We start from the raw sequence: 17,586 nt of genomic DNA, 5'->3' as shown, positions 1-17,586 counted from the left end.
GTCTCTGTTCTATGTTAAAGCATTGAATGTTTGCCTCCCCCAAAAGTAAGACCTAGCAAAGTTTTTGTTTGGAAGCATGCCCATCGAACAGAACACCAGAGCATGCAGGATCGGTAAATGTACGTACCATAGAGTGTTGTACATGGAAATATTGGTAGTAACAAGAAATTTTTGATAGGATTCACAGTTTGGTTATGCTGGTTTGTGATGACAACTATTGTACAGTATATAATAAATGCTCATTTTTTGTTCAACAATAAATGTGAATTCTTCCTCATGGAAAAATAAGACATCCCCTGAAAATAAGACCTAGCGCATCTTTGGGAGCAAAAATTAATATAAGACACTGCCTTATTTTTGGGGAAACACGGTATGTGTAATGTGATCCGCCCTGAGTCCCCTTCGGGGTGAGAAAGGTGGAATATAAATACTGTAAATAAATAAATAATAAATAAACGGGCCGGCAGAACATTGGATAAGCAAAAATCTTGGATAATAAGGAGAGATTAAGAAAAAACCCTATTTAACATAAAATTACATTATGGTTTTACAAATTAAGCACCAAAGGATTATGTTTTACATGAAATTGACAGAAAAAGCAGTTCAATACACATTGATGTTATGTAGTAGTTACTGTATTTACGAATTTAGCACCAAAACATTGCAACATTTACTACAAAAACAATTACTACTAAAAGGCAGACTGCTTTGGATAATACAGAACCTTGGATAAGTGAAGCTTGGATAAGTGAGACTCTACTGTAAAGTGTTCTTGTTGATCTTTATACTCTGTGTTTTGGTGAATTTTTTTATAATAGTATGTTTATTTATTTATTTATTTACATCACTTTTACCCCGCCTTTCTCTCCGAGGAGACTCAAAGGGGCTTACAGTAAATAGGCAAAAATTCAATGCCTAAAAACAATGTAAAAACAACAATTCATATAAAACAATCTACAAAACAACAGTTCATATAAAACAGATACCATTACAAAATAAAATCACATTATATAAAATTTTAAGAATGTCCAAGATTAAAATCCATTCATCCAGGATCCTCAAGTCTTCGTATGTTCTGATCTATATTTTTATTGCATGAATCAACACTGATATATTTTGACTTTGCTGTACCCCACTTTGAGCCGTCAGGAGAGGCAGATAACCAAAATTATTATTATTATTATTATTATTATTATTATTATTATTATTATTGACACAAAGACACAGTATGACACAGCAAATGAGATATATATGCTGGAATTATTATTATTATTATTATTATTATTATTATTATTATTAGGTTGCTGTGAGTTTTTCGGGCTGTATGGCCATGTTCCAGCAGCATTCTCTCCTGATGTCCCATCTAAATCTCAGGCATCCTCAGAGGTTATGAGGTCTGTTGGAAATGAAGCAGTGGGGTTTATATATCCATGGCATAATAATAATAATAATAATAATAATAATAATAGAACTCAGCCGGCATTTGGAAACAATAGACATTGAAAAAATTACGATCTGCCAACTGCAAAAGGCCACCCTACTGGGATCTGCGCGCATCATCCGAAAATACATCACACAGCCCTAGACACTTGGGAAGTGTTCGACTTGTGATTTTGTGATACGAAATCCAGCATATCTATCTTGTTTGCTGTGTCATAATAATATAATAATAATAATAATAATAATAATAATAATAATAAGAAGAAGAAGAAGAAGAAGAAGAAGAAGTCCTAGATACTTGGGAAGTGTTCAACTTGTGATTTTGTGATACGAAATCCAGCATATCTATCGTGTTTGTTTATTATTATTATTATTATTATTCCTGTTTTTTTAAACTATGCAGGTTGGGGAATTTGTAGGTCTCTCCAGGTCTGAACTTTAAAGGTTCGTTCCAAGATATATTGTTGCTTTAAACTTCAGACTAAAGCCGAGAGCTGCCATAGCAGAGCTCCTTAGGCCTCCTTTCTTTCTCATAAGGATAAATAATAATAAATACTCACTGTTTTGCTCCAGGCAGCCAGGAGAGAGGATGAGGTCATCCAAAGCGATGATCCCCTTGTCCCCCGTCCCAAAGGCTCCTTCAATGACAATCTGGGCAAGGAAAAGCAACCCTAGAGTCTCAGCAATCCAAATGAACGTATTACCTGAAATGCACTTTTGGTTTCAATCACGACCCATTTTAATGAACAACACTCCATTCAAACAACGGCAAAAAACAAACCACAACCCTGACAATCTTCAGAGATTTAAGGTACGACACAATGATTCTTCCCCCGGAATTCCCTGCACCATTTAGGTCTCTCCAATTTGAAAATGTATCATTGACAGAGTTGAAGGCTTGGTGGGTGAACCTTGAGGAGCCAAGAAGGAGGTGGTTTGAAACCTGGACTGCATTTTGCGATGGCAAAATAAGATTTTTAACAAGTCGCCCCGTCTCCCTTAGACCCTGGGAGCCCTTTTCCTTCCTCACCTGGAACTTCTCTTTCACATCAAAGGCCACTTTATCCCGGAACCAGAAGTTGCCCAGATCCCCAGTGCGGCTCCGGACGAGCTCCAACTTCTCCTCCGTCCGGTAATAGACCTCGAGGCTGTTGGTGTCAGAGCCGTGAAGATAGAGGTAGAGCACCAGCTGAAGGAGGAAGGGTCAAAGGAGACGCTCAGGAAGGTGAAGGAGCATCCAGACTTTTATTTAGAAGGACAAAGGAGATCCCAGACCTTTTTTAAGACCAAAGAAATATCACTCACATAGCAGGGCTCTGTCTCACTCGCGGCCAGAGTCGGGCTGAACAGCCAGCCTCTCCTCTGCTTTGGGCCTAGGTCCCCATGATTGATGTAGACAAAATACCCTGGAAGGGATCAAATGCAAAAGTGTGAAAGACTGGACCAACAGAATAATATTAATAATAATAATAATAATAATAATAATAAGCAAGCCATCAGAACAAAGGCAATTAAGGCCAAGATCGAAAAATCAGCTGATGACCCAAAATGCAGACTGTGCAAGGAAGCTGAAGAAACCATGGATCATATCCTCAGTAGCTGTAAGAAAATTGCACAGACAGACTACAAACAGAGGCACAACTATGTGGCCCAAATGATCCATTGGAACTTATGTCTCAAGTACCACCTCCCAGCAGAAAAGAACTGGTGGGATCACAAACCTGCAAAAGTATTGGAAAATGAGCACGCAAAGACACTGTGGGACTTCCGAATCCAGACTGACAAAGTTCTGGAACACAACACACCAGACATCACAGTTGTGGAAAAGAAAAAGGGTTGGATCATTGATGTTGCCATCCCAGGTGACAGTCGCATTGACGAAAAACAACAGGAAAAACTCATCCGCTATCAGGACCTCAAGATGGAACTGCAAAGACTCTGGCAGAAACCAGTGCAGGTGGTCCCGGTGGTGATGGGCACACTGGGTGCCGTGCCAAAAGATCTCAGCCGGCATTTGGAAACAATAGACATTGACAAAATCACGATCTGCCAACTGCAAAAGGCCACCCTGCTGGGATCTGCGCGCATCATCCGAAAATACATCACACAGTCCTAGACACTTGGGAAGAGTTCGACTTGTGATTTTGTGATACGAAATCCAGCATATCTATCTTGTTTGCTGTGTCATAATAAAATAATAACCTTTATTCTTATACCCCGCCTCCATCTCCCTGAAGGGACTCGGGGCAGCTTACATGGGGCGAAAGCCCGAGCAAATACAGTACGAAACATAAAGCACATCAAACAGCAAAAACCACATGCAATTGAGAATAAACATTAACATAAAAATAGCAAAAAACATTGGTAAAAACATATTAAAATACAGCGATAAAATCATAAAAACGAACTGGGCGAAGATGAGCCGAGACACCTAATTTTACCACAAAAAAACTGGGGGAAAATGACTCCAGTATAAACTGAGGGTGGTAAATTTCAGAAATAAAAATAGATGCCAATAAAATTACATTAATTGAGGCATCAGTAGACTAAATGTAAGATAAGACTGTCCAACTCTGATCAAACTATTATTCTTATCTTCTTCAATGTAAATGTGCTTATGTATCCTTTTAATAGTAATAGAGTAAAATAATACATGTAATAATAATAATAATAAATACAGGAAAATAATACATGTAATAATAAATAGAGTAAAATAATAAATGCAATAATAATAATAATAATAATAATAATAAGATCAGAGTGAAATAATAAATGTATTAATAATAACAATAAAATAGAGTAAAATAAATGTAATAGTAGCAACAATAATAGAGAAAAATAATAAATGTACCATATATTCTGGAGTATAAGCTGACCCAAATATAATCCAACCAGGACCCTCACCCGAGTATAAGCCGAGGGGGGCTTTTTCAGTCTTAAAAAAGGGGCTGAAAAACTAAGCTTATACTCGAGTATATCCAGTATATATGTATGCATGTAAACCTGACCCTGCAGCCCTCAACATATTCATACGGCAGGGGATTGGACCAGATGTATTCTCTTCCAACTCTATGATTCTATGATGTATTTTTTTGGTAAATATCTCACTGTGAAGCCAGGTAATGACACAAGACTCAGCTCTCAGCCAGTTATTTCACCAGGTAAACATTGAAAGAGGCTGACATTCAAAACACAGGGAGTGTGCCTCTCTTCTCTGCTCATGGTCTGAAAAGGTAGGGCAGGGTCCCCAAACTAAGGCCCGGGGGCCACATGCGGCCCATCGAAGCCATTTATCCGGCCCCTGCGGCGGTGGTGGCTCCACTGAGGAAGGCATGTGCAGTGCGAGGGAGGAGGGAAAGGCACATGCCTTTCCCGCCTCCTCCCTCACCTGGTGTGCACCTTCCAAAGCTTTGCTTGTTCATAATGGTATTTTAATTATTATTTAATTAATATTTAATTATTACGGGGTGCTTTGCTAGTGCTTTTGGTGCACAAAGGCAGAAGGGGGTTGGACTAAATGGCCCAAGGGGTCTCTTCCAATCCTCTTTATTATTATTATTATTATTGACAAAAAGACACGAAGACACAGTATAACACTATTACTATTACTATTATTAACAACATTGAGGCTGGGTGGCCATCTGTCAGGGGTACTTTGCTAGTGCTTTTGGTGCACAAAGGTAGAAGGGGGTTGGACTCTTCCAATCCTCTTTATTATTATTATTATTATTATTATTGACACGAAGACACGAAGACACAGTATAACACAGCAAAAGAGATCTATATGCACAAAATCACAAGTTGAACACTTCCCAAGCGTTTAGGACTGTGTGATATATTACTATTATTATTATTATTATTATTATTATTATTATTATTATTATTATTATTATTATTATTATTATTACTAACAACATTGAGGCTGGGTGGCCATCTGTCAGGGGTACTTTGCTAGTGCTTTTGGTGCACAAAGGTAGAAGGGGGTTGGACTAAATGGCCCAAGGGGTTTCTTCCAACCCTCTTTATTATTTTTATTATTATGATTATGATTAACATTGAGGCTGTATTTGTTCCCTTTTTTAAACTTCAAAATAAGAGATGTGCAGTGTGCATGGGAATTTGTTTATAATGTTTTTCTCAATTATAGTCCGGCCATCAGTCTGAGAGACCGTGAACTGGCCCCCCGTTTAAAAAGTTTGGGGACCCCTGAGGTAGGGACTGGAATCAGCATATCGGGACTCGACCTGTTTGATCTGACCGACTTTCCAAGGGAAAGCAGACTCCCCACAAGAGGTATCTTATCCTACTCTCATTGACTCAAACTCACCTTCCGGGCTGTTGGTGCTGTGATCCCGCAAAGGAGACGTGGAGGCAACATGGAGACTGCTGTTCCTTGTCCACAATAAGCCCTGGTCCAGCTCTGGCCTCCAATGACCCCAGCCCTCTTCGAAGCGGGAGGCGGCAAAGGAAGCTGCATGAAGGGAGAGGAGCCGTGAGGCAAGGAGAGTCCGTACTCCGGGGACAGACCCGCCAAGAGGAAAGAGCTCACTAACACTCACCACAAACTGCGGGGTCTTCGTCGTCGCCCTCAAGGCAGTCCTCCGTCCCGTCGCAAAAGCGGTCCTCAGCAAGGCAGGTGCTGTTGCCACACAAACGCTCATCTGGGCCACATCTGGAGGGACGTGACCCGGGGTCTGGGGAAGGAAAGGAGGGACAACTGAAAAAGCTTTAGCACCAATCTTTGTTTCCACAACAAGCCAAAACGCTCAAAATCCCATTTTCACAGGGACAGAAAGGGAGGTGATATCTTCTGAATAAGGGCACAGACAACAAAGGAAACACCACAGGGTTGTTTACCCTTCCAAAGCTGGAAAAATGTGTACTTTTGGCTGGAGTTGCATGTTAAAAAACGTACACAAATTTAACTTAATAACAACACAACAGAACCTCTCTTGGTTGTAGCTTGGGGACTGCCTGTACATCTGGACTCCGGTCAAGCTAACCGGATGCCTTGACCGAAAGGGAGGGGAAGGTGGTGTGTCAAGGGGAAGGAGGGAGAGAAACTAATATCATAATATATTGTATATACATTTATTTATTTATTTATTTAGAGTATTTATATTCCGCCCTTCTCACCCCGAAGGGGACTCAGGGCGGATCACATTATATACATATAGGGCAAACATTCAATGCCCATATACACATAGAACCAAGACAGAGACAGACGCAGAGGCAATTTAACCTTCTCCTGAGGGGATGTTCGATTCCGGCTACAGGGGGGGAGCAGCTGCTTCATCATCCACTGTGACGGCACTTCCTCATTCCAACGTCGTAAATTAGTTAAATTTGCCTCCCCATTTTATAAGTGGTACCTTATTTCCTACTTGATAGATGCAACTATCTTTCGGGTTGCTAGGTCAGCAACGAGCAGGGGCTATTTTTTATTTTTTAACTGACGGGTGCTCAACCTCATGGTCAGAGTGATCTATTGCAGCAGGCTGCTCAACAGCCTGCGCCACAACCCAGCCCCTTTATAATACATGTAATATTAATAATAATATTATGATGTAATACAATGTAATAATTATAATTCACTATTATAATTGTACATTTATATTACATGCAGTATTACTAATAACATTGCAATATAGCCATTTAATATAATATATTGTATGTGTATATACTTGTAAGGAGCCCTGGTGGCAAAGTGCGTTAAAGCACTGAGCTGCAGACCGAAAAGTCTGGGAGCGGAGTGAGCGCCCGCTGTTAGCCCCAGCTGCTGCCAACCTAGCAGTTCGAAAACTTGCCAATGTGAGTAGATCAATAGGTACCGCTTCGGCGGAAAAGTAACGGTGGCGCTCCATGCAGTCATGACAGTGGCCACATGAGCTTGGAGGTGTCTACGGACAACGCCGGCTCTTCGGCTTAGAAATGGAGATGAGCACCACCCCCAGAGTCAGACACAACTGGACATAACGTTAGGGGAAACCTTTACCTTTACCTATAGTCGTATAATATAATATATTGTATGTATATATACTTGTAAACCACCCTGAGTCCCCTTCGGGGTGAGAAGAGCAGGATATAAATGTCGCAAATAAATAAATAATAAATAAACTGGACTGTAATCCCAGTCTCATTACCGGGGAGGCCGCAGTTCCGGAACTCCAGGTCGTCGAGCGCCACTTGCACCGATGTGGAGAAATCCTGAGTGGCGGAGAAGATGAGCTGCAGAGAGAGAGGAGAACGACAGGTGGGCCTCTGAAGGCCACACTTCTCTTCTAGGCCTTGCAGGGCTCCAGTTTCTCCAAAACACACGCAAAGGGCATCTAGTCCCACCACTAAGGCCCGGATCCCATCCCAGCCAGGTACCTGGAAGGCCCCTTGGATCCGCCCAGTGAAAGCCACCAGCTCCCGCCAAGGAGAGGCACTGCTTGGGAGGGGGCTGCGCCAGAGGGTCACGGTGTAGTTCTCGGCACTCAGCTCCAAGGACAATGCCGGACGGTGGCTCTGGTTGAGCCCTGCGTTGGAGAGAGATGCCCTGCATTGGCACATTGGTCCAGCGGCAAGATCCTCCCCTTCAGGAACAGTGCTCACCTGCTCCCGAGAGGTGAAACCAGGCGTGGATCTCGCACGCGGCAGAGGCCTCTCTCATTGGGGGGGACCGCAAGCGTGCCGTGGCCGAGGGCTTCACCTGCTGCTTCGTGGGGGCCAGGTACCAACCTGCGAGCATCACAGGGAAGAACCGTAGAACTGGAAGGGCCTTGACAGCGGGCCACCCAGTTCAGCCCCCTCCTGCCAGGCAGTACAACACCCAAACCCTCCCAACAGATGGCCCTCCAGCCTGTCATAGAATCACAGGTGGTCATTTAGCCATAGACAGATGGACACGGATAAGAATAAGAGAGAGAGAGATTTATTTACAGTAGAGTCTCACCGGGAGTGTGTTGAAAAGTTACATTACCCTCTTATAGATGAGAAACTTGGACCTAGGGCAGTGTTTAAAATACAGTAGAATCTCACTTATCCAAGCTAAACGGGCTGGTAGAAGCTTGGATAAACGAATATCTTGGATAATAAGGAGGGATTAAGGAAAAGCCTATTAAACGTCAAATTAGGTTATGATTTTACAAATTAAGCCCAAAACATCATGTTATACAACAAATTTGACAGAAAAGGTAGTTCAATACGCAGTCATGTTATGTTGTAATTACTGTATTTAGGAATTTAGCACCAAATTATCACGATATATTGAAAACATTGACTACAAAAATGGCTTGGATAATCCAGAAGCTTGGATAAGCGAGGCTTGGATAAGTGAGACTCTACTATACTACATTTATATCCCGCTCTTCGCACCCCGAAGGGGACTCAGAGTGGCTTACAAATCAAATGAACATACAATATATGATTAGCATAGCACAATATAAGCATTAAATTACTATATTGTACTATATCATTATATGGTAACATTATTAGTAATTTTACATTTAATATCTAATATATAATTAATATTATTATATAGTATTATTAGTAGTATAATATTGTATTCCATTGTAATATTATTATCAATATTATATGTATATACAATATATTATATATTTATAAATTATTATAAATTGTGTGTGTATATATATATATATATATATATATATATATATAGATGACAGACTATATATATGTGTGTGTCTATATATAAAAATATTAATGATAGATATATCATAGAATCTTAGAGTTGAAATGGACCTCATCCAGTGCAATCCCCTTCTGCATGGCTGGATACCATCCAATCTCTCCAGACAGATGGACCTCCAGCCTGTTTTAGAATTTTTTTTTTCGTGTCAGGAGCAACTGAGTGAGAGAATTGGTCGTCTGCAAGGACGTTGCCCAGGGGACGCCCGGATGTTTTGATGTTTACCATCCTTGTGGGAGGCTTCTCTCATGTCCCCGCATGGAGCTGGAGCTGATAGAGGGAGCTCATCCGCGCTCTCCCTGGGTGGGATTCGAACCTGGCAGCCTTCAGGTCAGCAACCCAACCTTCAAGTCACAAGGCTTTTATCCCCTAGGTTACTGGAGGCTCCACTGTTTTAGAATGATATATGGTCATCTAGTCATAGACAGATGGATATAGATATGATATGACTAAGAGATAGATAATAAATTGATTATACACACACACACGCACACACACATTATAGATATATCATGGAATCCCAGACCCCAAGGGACTCCAAGGGCCATCTAGTCCAGTCCCCTTGTGCCATCTATGGCTCCAAGATTTCTAGGACTCTGATCAAAACAGACGGAGTGCTCTGAGAGTCTGGCATTAATTTATCTTAAAGTGATTCTCTGCCCAGAAAGGCTCTCCTTCCAATTGAGCTACCTCAAATAAACTCCCTGCCCAAGAAGTAAGGCTCCTTACCCAGATCAGTGCCCCGCGTGTGGTCGAAGGGGGGCTCCTGGTCCCAGTTGGAGAGGCTGGCCTGGACTGGGACCCACTGGAAGGCGGAGGGGCTGATGTCCTCCCAGCCACAGAGGCTGCCTTCGAAGTCACAGGCAAAGGGCCTCCCCAGCACCACCGAATCCCTCTGGAAACCTGCATGTAAACAGTCATTTGCCTGATCCAGTAAAAGGGAATGGAGTATCAGCATTTCCCCTTTCTTGTGGCTCTACTTCTTTTTTGGCAGGACTTTCCGAAACCGTATTATCAGCCAAAGAAAGAACATGATGGAAGAAAGACTCACCGCACTGGTTTTCGTCCGAACAATCCCAACAATCGCAGACAAAGTTGCACAGCTTTTGACTGGCCGTCCTGCATCGGTTGACAAAGGCCGGCTGGGCCCAAGACGGAGGCAAAGCGAGGACTGAAAGAAGCCCAGAGAGAGAAATCAGAAGGAACATTCCCTTGTATTTTTATTCTAGTCTTGGATAGAAAGAGTTTTTTTCCTTTAATCATCCCAAAAGCTATCTTCACTTCACTTTATTTCTTAATTAGTCGCTCTCCACCAGAGTGCTCCGAGAAACTTACAATTTAAAATATCATTCCACAATATAAAAACATTCAACGGTGACTATTTGGCAAATTAGATCTAATTTACTTAAATGCACAACCAAACAGTTATCTAGTTAAACTCACCAACATATTCCTCCATAAGGACTAGCTAGATTAAAACATGATCTATCTGTTTGTCTATTTACTGTATATACTCGAGTATAAGCCTAGTTTTTCAGCCCTTTTATTAGGACTAAAAAAAAAACCCTCGGCTTATACTCAGGTGACGGTCCTGGTTGGCTTATATTTGGGTCAGCTTATACTCGAGAATATAAGGTACATTTATTATCTTTCTTTATTATTATTGATATTACTACATTTATTATTTTTCTCTATTATTATTACATTTATTATTATACTCTATTATTATTACATTTATTATTGTACTCTATTATTGTTGCTACTATTACATTTATTTCACTCTATTTTTATTATTATTAATACATTTATTATTTCACTCTATTATTATTGCATTTATTATTTTACTCTATTTATTATTACTTGTATTATTTTACTCTATTATTATTATTATTATTATTACATGTATTATTTTACTCTATTTATTATTATTATTATTATTACATGTATTATTTTATTATTATTAAAAGGATACATAAGCACATTTACATTGAAGAAGATGAGAATAATGATTTAATCAGAGTTGGACAGTCTTATCTTAAATTTGAGCTTGATGTAAATATTCAAAAACATTTAACCTACTGATGCCTCAATTAATGTAATTTTTTGGTATCTATTTTTATTTCTGAAATTTCCCACCCTCGGCTTATACTTGAGTCAATGATTTCCCAGTTTTGTGGTAAAATTAGATGCCTCAGCTTTTATTTGGATTGGCTTATATTCGAGTATATAAGGTATCTATCGAATTACACTCACCAAGTTCCTCCATGAGGACTAGTCCTCTTAACAAGTGCATCTTTATCTATGCTAAAGTTAACCTCACCAGCAAGTGCCTCCATGAGGACTAGCCTTCCCAACATATCCATCCACCTAACAAGTGCATCTATATTGATAAAGATAAGCTCATCGACAAGTTTCTCCATGACGAGCTCTATTAAAACATGCATCTAATTAAACTCACCGGCATGCTCCTCAATGAGGACCAGCCCCAGGAGCAGCAGCAGCATCCAAGGCCCCGCCATCCTTCAGGAAGCGCCTGCTTTGGGAGGGAAGGTGCCCAGCGGGTTCCTCCAAGTGACGCTTTGCCCTGGACTTCAACCCGCCTTATCTCCCCCCTTTGCTTCGAGGCAAGGAGGCCACTCCCCAGAGGCAGGGATTGGGCCCAAAGACCCACAAAGATAGGCATGAAGACAGACCCGGAAGGCCAAAGAGCACAGGCCTGGCTGGCCATGGAGGCATTCCTAGGCAGCTCAAGGAAGCCAGCCAAGCTGCATCAATGCAAACGCACAATGTTTCTAATGTAGGAGGGCATCAAGGGATACTGACCCCACTTGCCCCAATTTCCTGGTCTCAAAACTATATTTATTTGCCTTGAAAAGTAAAGTGTTGTCGATTCTTTAATTTCTTATTACTATGACTTTTACATCCCATTCCATGTTTATTGTGTTTTAACGTTTGCCTCAGGTCTTTTAATCAACGCCAGCGATATTTTAAAGATGCAATTTTATAAATGTATTGCCCCACCTCAAGCCAAAAGATGTGCAATATGTAATAAAGAGAAAAATATTATTTTCTCATTATTTTCAAAGTTACAACTCTCCCGCCATTTGATGCCCGTGTTATGATACTAGTATCTCATTTTACCCAGCTTTTCTAACAAAGTAAAGGGAGATACTCTGATGCACATTTTGCCTTATTTAGTCAACTCTGTGGGTCTCGCAACAGAGAGTTTGCACGATTGAGATACTCCCCACAAAGCCAAATAACAAAACCTCTCAAGTCCAAGAAACCCGGCCTTTAACTTCCCAGACAACGATCGCAGCCTTGGACCCTGGACCAAGAGCAATAAAGGCATTAAACCTCTCAGGAGGGAGATTAGGCCTTTACAGTCAATCGCTGCATATAACTTAAAGCCTCGGTTTAGCACTCAAAAAGAATGATAGGAATGAAAAGGGACAGCAAAGTATCCAGGGGACACCAAACCCAGAGGTTATGAGCCCAAGATATGACAAGATCTCACTCCTTGCAATGGCAAAAATTTGGGGACTGAAGCAAAGGTCTATCAAAGGAGGAGGCAATTCTTATTTGAGGGACTGATGGTGCACCTACACTGGAGAATTAATGCAGGTTAACTGCTGTGGCTCAATGCTATGGAATCCTGGGAGCTTTCGTATTATTATTATCATTACATTATTATTATTATTATTATTATTATTATTATTATTATTATGCCACTTTTTCTCTCTTAAAAGAGTAGTTCTTTGGCAGAGAAGACAAAGGCAATAATAATAATAATAATAATAATAATAATAATAATAATAATATAAAGGTAAAGGTTTCCCCTGACGTTAAGTCCAGTCGTCCCCGACTCTGGGGGTTGGTGCTCATCTCCATTTCTGAGCCAAAGAGCCAGCGTTGTCCGTAGACACCTCCAAGGTCATGTGGCTGGCATGACTGCATGGAGCGCTGTTACCTTCCCGCCAGAGTGGTACCTATTGATCTACTCACATTTGCATGTTTTCGAACTGCTAGGTTGGCAAAAGCTGGGGCTCAGTGGGTGCTCATTCCGCTCCCTGAATTTGAACCTGTGACCTTTTGGTCCGCAAGTTCAGCAGCTCAGCGCTTTAACACACTGCACCACCAGAGGCCTAATAATAATAATAATAGATTTATTAATGATAATAAATTTATCACTTACCTCTGCTTGAGGCTCGAGTTGAGGTACAACATGGTTCAAACAGTGAGATCAAGCAAAACAGAAAACGTATAACAAATATACACAGGGAAAATGCAGACTAAAGACCTTGTTAAACTACAACTCCCATTAGTCCGTAGCATGAAGCCATGGTAAAGTGGTGCCAAACTGCATTAATATTACAGTCTAGATGCACCTAAGGCCTCCCTCGTCCTATCCTCTTTCTCAGAGCCACTGCCTGGGAAAGAAACAAATTGAGGCCACTTTGGGCAGAGAAAAGGCAAAAAGTCGATGCCAGAGATATATATTTATTCCCTCGAACTTGACCCAGGGTACCCCCCCCCCCCGCCCTTCTCAGGGGAATGGACCCCGTTCCCTCTCCGTCTGTCCACTTCCTGTTGGGACGGGAGCCAGGCCAGACGCCCACAGAGCCATGGAGGCCTCTGTCCAGATCCTGCAATGGTCAGTAGCCTTCGTCAGACCAGGTGACCTCATAGCCGGGGAAGGCAGCCTTCAATTTCTCGGTGGAAACGGAGTGCTTGGCTCGGCCAAAACCCTGCCAAGAGAGACAGGCAGAGAAGGCTAAAGAGCCAGCAGAATTATAACTCCCAGGATGCCACAGCATGGAGCCATGGCAGTGGAAATGGGGTAACACTGCTTCCATTCTACAATGTGGACCAGAGCTTTCCAAACTGTGTGTCCCAATGCGATTTATTGCATAGAGGTGTTTTATTAACATCCGGGTAGGTGTATCCCTTGGAGATAATGAACTCTTTTGAGTCTCTGTCAAACAGCAATAAATCATAAGTATGTATGATATATATATATATATATATATATATATATGAAATAGATATGGTTTTATGAGATATGTTGTGTCTTCATACATTGAGTTATTATATTTATGTATTTGTTTGGATCCTCCAGATAGCTAAATGATACATGTCTCAAAGGTGTATTAATAACATGAACTGTTTCGAAAGCTCCGGTCTAGAATGGATGCAGCTTGATGCCAATTTAACTGCTATGCTCCTGAGGTCACAAGGCATCCCTTACCACTGAGTAGCCGTAAACGTGGATCTTCTTGGCTTTGCTTTCGTGGGAGATGCGTCCGCCCCCAAGGCACTGGCAGTCGAAGCCCTGCTTCTCCAGCTCTTCGGCCACTTTGTCATAAATGTCGGCTGCAGAAGGAAGGGGAAAAGAAGGGGGTTTATAGGATGCAAAGCCTTATGGGATGCCCTGCAATCTCTAATTTGTGTCAATGGGGCAATCGTGACATTTCCGGCAGGGAAATAGCTATGTTTTGTCATGTCTCCCATTAGCCACCTTAACTCCATATACAAGAGTTAAAACAAAGCATATAATAATACATAAAATAAAATACTAATAATACATAAAATATATTAATAATATTGTAATGTAATACAATACCAATAATACAATATAATTGCATATAATAATATGCCAATATAATATTAATATATTAATTATAATACTAATATATACAGTAGAGTCTCACTTATCCAAGCCTCGCTTATCCAAGCCTCTGGATAATCCAAGCCATTTTTGTAGTCAGTGTTTTTAATATATCGTGATATTTTGGTGCTAAATTCGTAAATACAGTAATTACAACATAACATTACTGCATATTGAACTGCTTTTTCTGTCAAATATGTTGTAAAACATAATGTTTTGGTGCTTAATTTGTAAAATCGTAACCTAATTTGATGTTTAATAGGCTTTCCCTTAATCCCTCCTTATTGTCCAAGATATTCGCTTATCCAAGCTTCTGCCGGCCCGTTTAGCTTGGATAAGTGAGACTCTACTGCAGGGGTCCTCAAACTTTTTAAGCCGAGGGCCGGTCCACAATCCTTCAGACTGTTGAGGGGCCGGATTATCATTTGAAAAAAATACAAACAAATTCCGATGCACACTGCATATGTCTTATTTGTAGTGCAAAAACAACAACAACAACAACAACGAAAGAACAATACAATATTTAAAAATAAAAACAATTTTAACCAACATACATTTATCAGGATTTCAATGGGAAGTGTGGTCCTGCTTCTGGCCAATGAGATAGTCAAGTTAATTAGGGTTGTTGTTGTTGTTGTGTGCCTTAAAGTCATTTCAGACTTTGGGTGAGCCTAAGTCTAAAATTTATTTATTTATTTATTATTTACTGCATTTATTTACTACATTTGTATCACACCCTTCTCACCCCAAAGGGGACTCAGAGTGGCTTACAAATTATATGTACATACAATATATTATATTATTAGCATAGCACAATATTAGCATTATATATTACTATATTGAACTATACCACTATACTGTAATATTATTAGTAATATTATATGTAATATAGAATATATAATTAATATTATTATATGGTATTATTATTAGTGCTATATTGTATTACATTATAATATTATTATCAATATTATAATATTATTATCAATTATAAAACTGAGGGCGGGGGCCAGGTAAATGACCTCGGAGGGCCGCATCCGGCCCCCGGGCCTTAGTTTGGGGACCCCTGCTCTACTGTAATAGCATATATTAATAATATAGTAATGTATAATAGTAGTAATACAATATAACAGTATTTAATAATAATAATGTTCTAATACAATATTTAATATATTAATTATAATACTAATAATATATAATAGTATATAATAAAATTAATAATATTGTAATGTACAATACTAATAATACAATATAACAGTATATAACAATAATGCTCTAATACAATATTAATATATTAATTATAATACTAATAATATACAATAGCATATAATATTAATAATATTGTAATGTACAATACTAATATTACAATATACCAGTATATAATAATAATGTGCTAATACAATATTAATATATTTAAGATAATACTAATAATATATAATAGTATATATTAATAATATTGTAACGTACAGTAGTAATAAAATATAATAGAATAGAATAATGTTCTAATACAATATTAATATATTAATTAACAACAAACAATATATAATAGTATATAATTATAATACTCTTTTGTTATTGTATAGTTGTATATTTTAAGTTGTATTGTAATGTTTTTAATTGTGAACCACCATGAGTTTCCGTATGAAGAAGTAAAGCGGGATATAATATTAATAAATAAAAACAACCAGATCTATAAGTCCCATAAGGCATTCAGAAAGAGCTTGAAAACCTGGCTCTTCACTCAGGCCTTTGAATAAAGATTGCTCATCCCCATAACAATCCTGTATCCGTGACCATTTTTGTACCGGTTTGCACTTTTTACCCTTCTCAACTTGATATAGACACAGGGTCTACTCCCATCCCAATTTGCACTTCCAAGAATTTGCAGCACTTTATTAGTCACCTCGTGTTTACAATATTTATATGGTGCACCTTACCCAGTCTACTTTTACAATCTCTCAGTTTTAATCCATGTTTTTATTAGTTTTTGTCATTTATTTTTATTGAGTAATGTTTAAATTTTTATAATTGTGCATGTCTCTTGTCTATTGTTGTGTTTTATATTGATATTGTTTTTATTCGGGCTTGGCCCCATGTAAGCCGCCCTGAGTCCCTTTTGGGGAGATAGAGGCGGGGTATAAAAATAAAGTTATTATTATTATTATTATTATTATTCATGGGGACAGCAACTCCCAGCATCCCCTAACAAAATATCACCCTGAGACTCTATATTCAGTTTGACTTATCTCAGGCCTCTCCAGCTTTCTCAGGAAGCACAGCTATTTTAATAGATGCCCTTGGCCCCGCCCACTCATTGTACTAGGCCCCGCCCACATATCTGACAAAAACTCCGCCCCTCCCTCAAGCAAAAAATAGAGCCACGCGCCCGCATGTCAATTACGGTATTTGGTCCCGCCCACTTTCTCCACTTCGCCCAATCAGCGTTCTCCCCCGGGATCTTCTCCCTCCTCATTGGCTCACCGTGGTATTCGGCCCAGGCGTAGCCGCGGACGATGTCTTTGACCGGCCCCGTCTCCTCTGGCGTGACGCGAATGAGAACGTACTTGAAGACGCCGTCTGGGTCGATATCGACATCCGGGACGCGACTCATGTTTCCTCCCGCCGCCATAGTTGCCGTCTGAGGTAAAAAGCCGTCTCAAGAAGGAGCTCGGTATAAACCACGCCTCACTCGGTCGGGCCAGCCAATCGCTGCTCGCGTCTGTACGCAAAGGAGTCGGATTGGCCAATCGGATTGCCTGACTCTTTTGTGCCCTCACTTGATTGGACA

The 17,586-nt window shown here is 40.0% G+C and overlaps 2 protein-coding genes across 2 annotated transcripts in view; both read right to left on the bottom strand.

The window, feature by feature from the left end:
• The window catches only part of mamdc4 (MAM domain containing 4), a 33,770-nt gene extending 20,291 nt beyond the window's left edge, over positions 1-13,479 (bottom strand). The window contains exons 1-11 of the mRNA XM_062959835.1: positions 11,592-13,479; positions 10,185-10,304; positions 9,863-10,036; positions 8,038-8,163; positions 7,813-7,961; positions 7,584-7,668; positions 6,000-6,134; positions 5,768-5,911; positions 2,746-2,846; positions 2,471-2,629; positions 2,001-2,091 (exon numbers count right to left, since the gene is read on the bottom strand). Coding sequence (XP_062815905.1) covers positions 2,001-2,091; positions 2,471-2,629; positions 2,746-2,846; positions 5,768-5,911; positions 6,000-6,134; positions 7,584-7,668; positions 7,813-7,961; positions 8,038-8,163; positions 9,863-10,036; positions 10,185-10,304; positions 11,592-11,652 — 1,345 coding nt within the window. The 5' untranslated portion in view covers positions 11,653-13,479. The remainder of the gene's footprint in view (positions 1-2,000; positions 2,092-2,470; positions 2,630-2,745; positions 2,847-5,767; positions 5,912-5,999; positions 6,135-7,583; positions 7,669-7,812; positions 7,962-8,037; positions 8,164-9,862; positions 10,037-10,184; positions 10,305-11,591) is intronic.
• Positions 13,480-13,613: 134 nt separating this feature from the next.
• Positions 13,614-17,482, bottom strand: phpt1 (phosphohistidine phosphatase 1). Its single transcript, XM_003230319.4, has 3 exons — positions 17,280-17,482; positions 14,382-14,506; positions 13,614-13,881 (listed from the first exon to the last, which is right to left on the bottom strand). The coding sequence occupies exons 1-3, from the start codon at positions 17,425-17,427 to the stop codon at positions 13,789-13,791; spliced, it is 366 nt and encodes a 121-aa protein (XP_003230367.1). The 5' UTR covers positions 17,428-17,482; the 3' UTR covers positions 13,614-13,788.
• Positions 17,483-17,586: the final 104 nt, after the last annotated feature.

The sequence above is a fragment of the Anolis carolinensis genome, unplaced genomic scaffold (assembly GCF_035594765.1).
Source record: "Anolis carolinensis isolate JA03-04 unplaced genomic scaffold, rAnoCar3.1.pri scaffold_7, whole genome shotgun sequence".
Classification (NCBI taxonomy): domain Eukaryota; kingdom Metazoa; phylum Chordata; class Lepidosauria; order Squamata; family Dactyloidae; genus Anolis; species Anolis carolinensis.
This window is presented reverse-complemented; position numbering and strand designations above follow the sequence as displayed.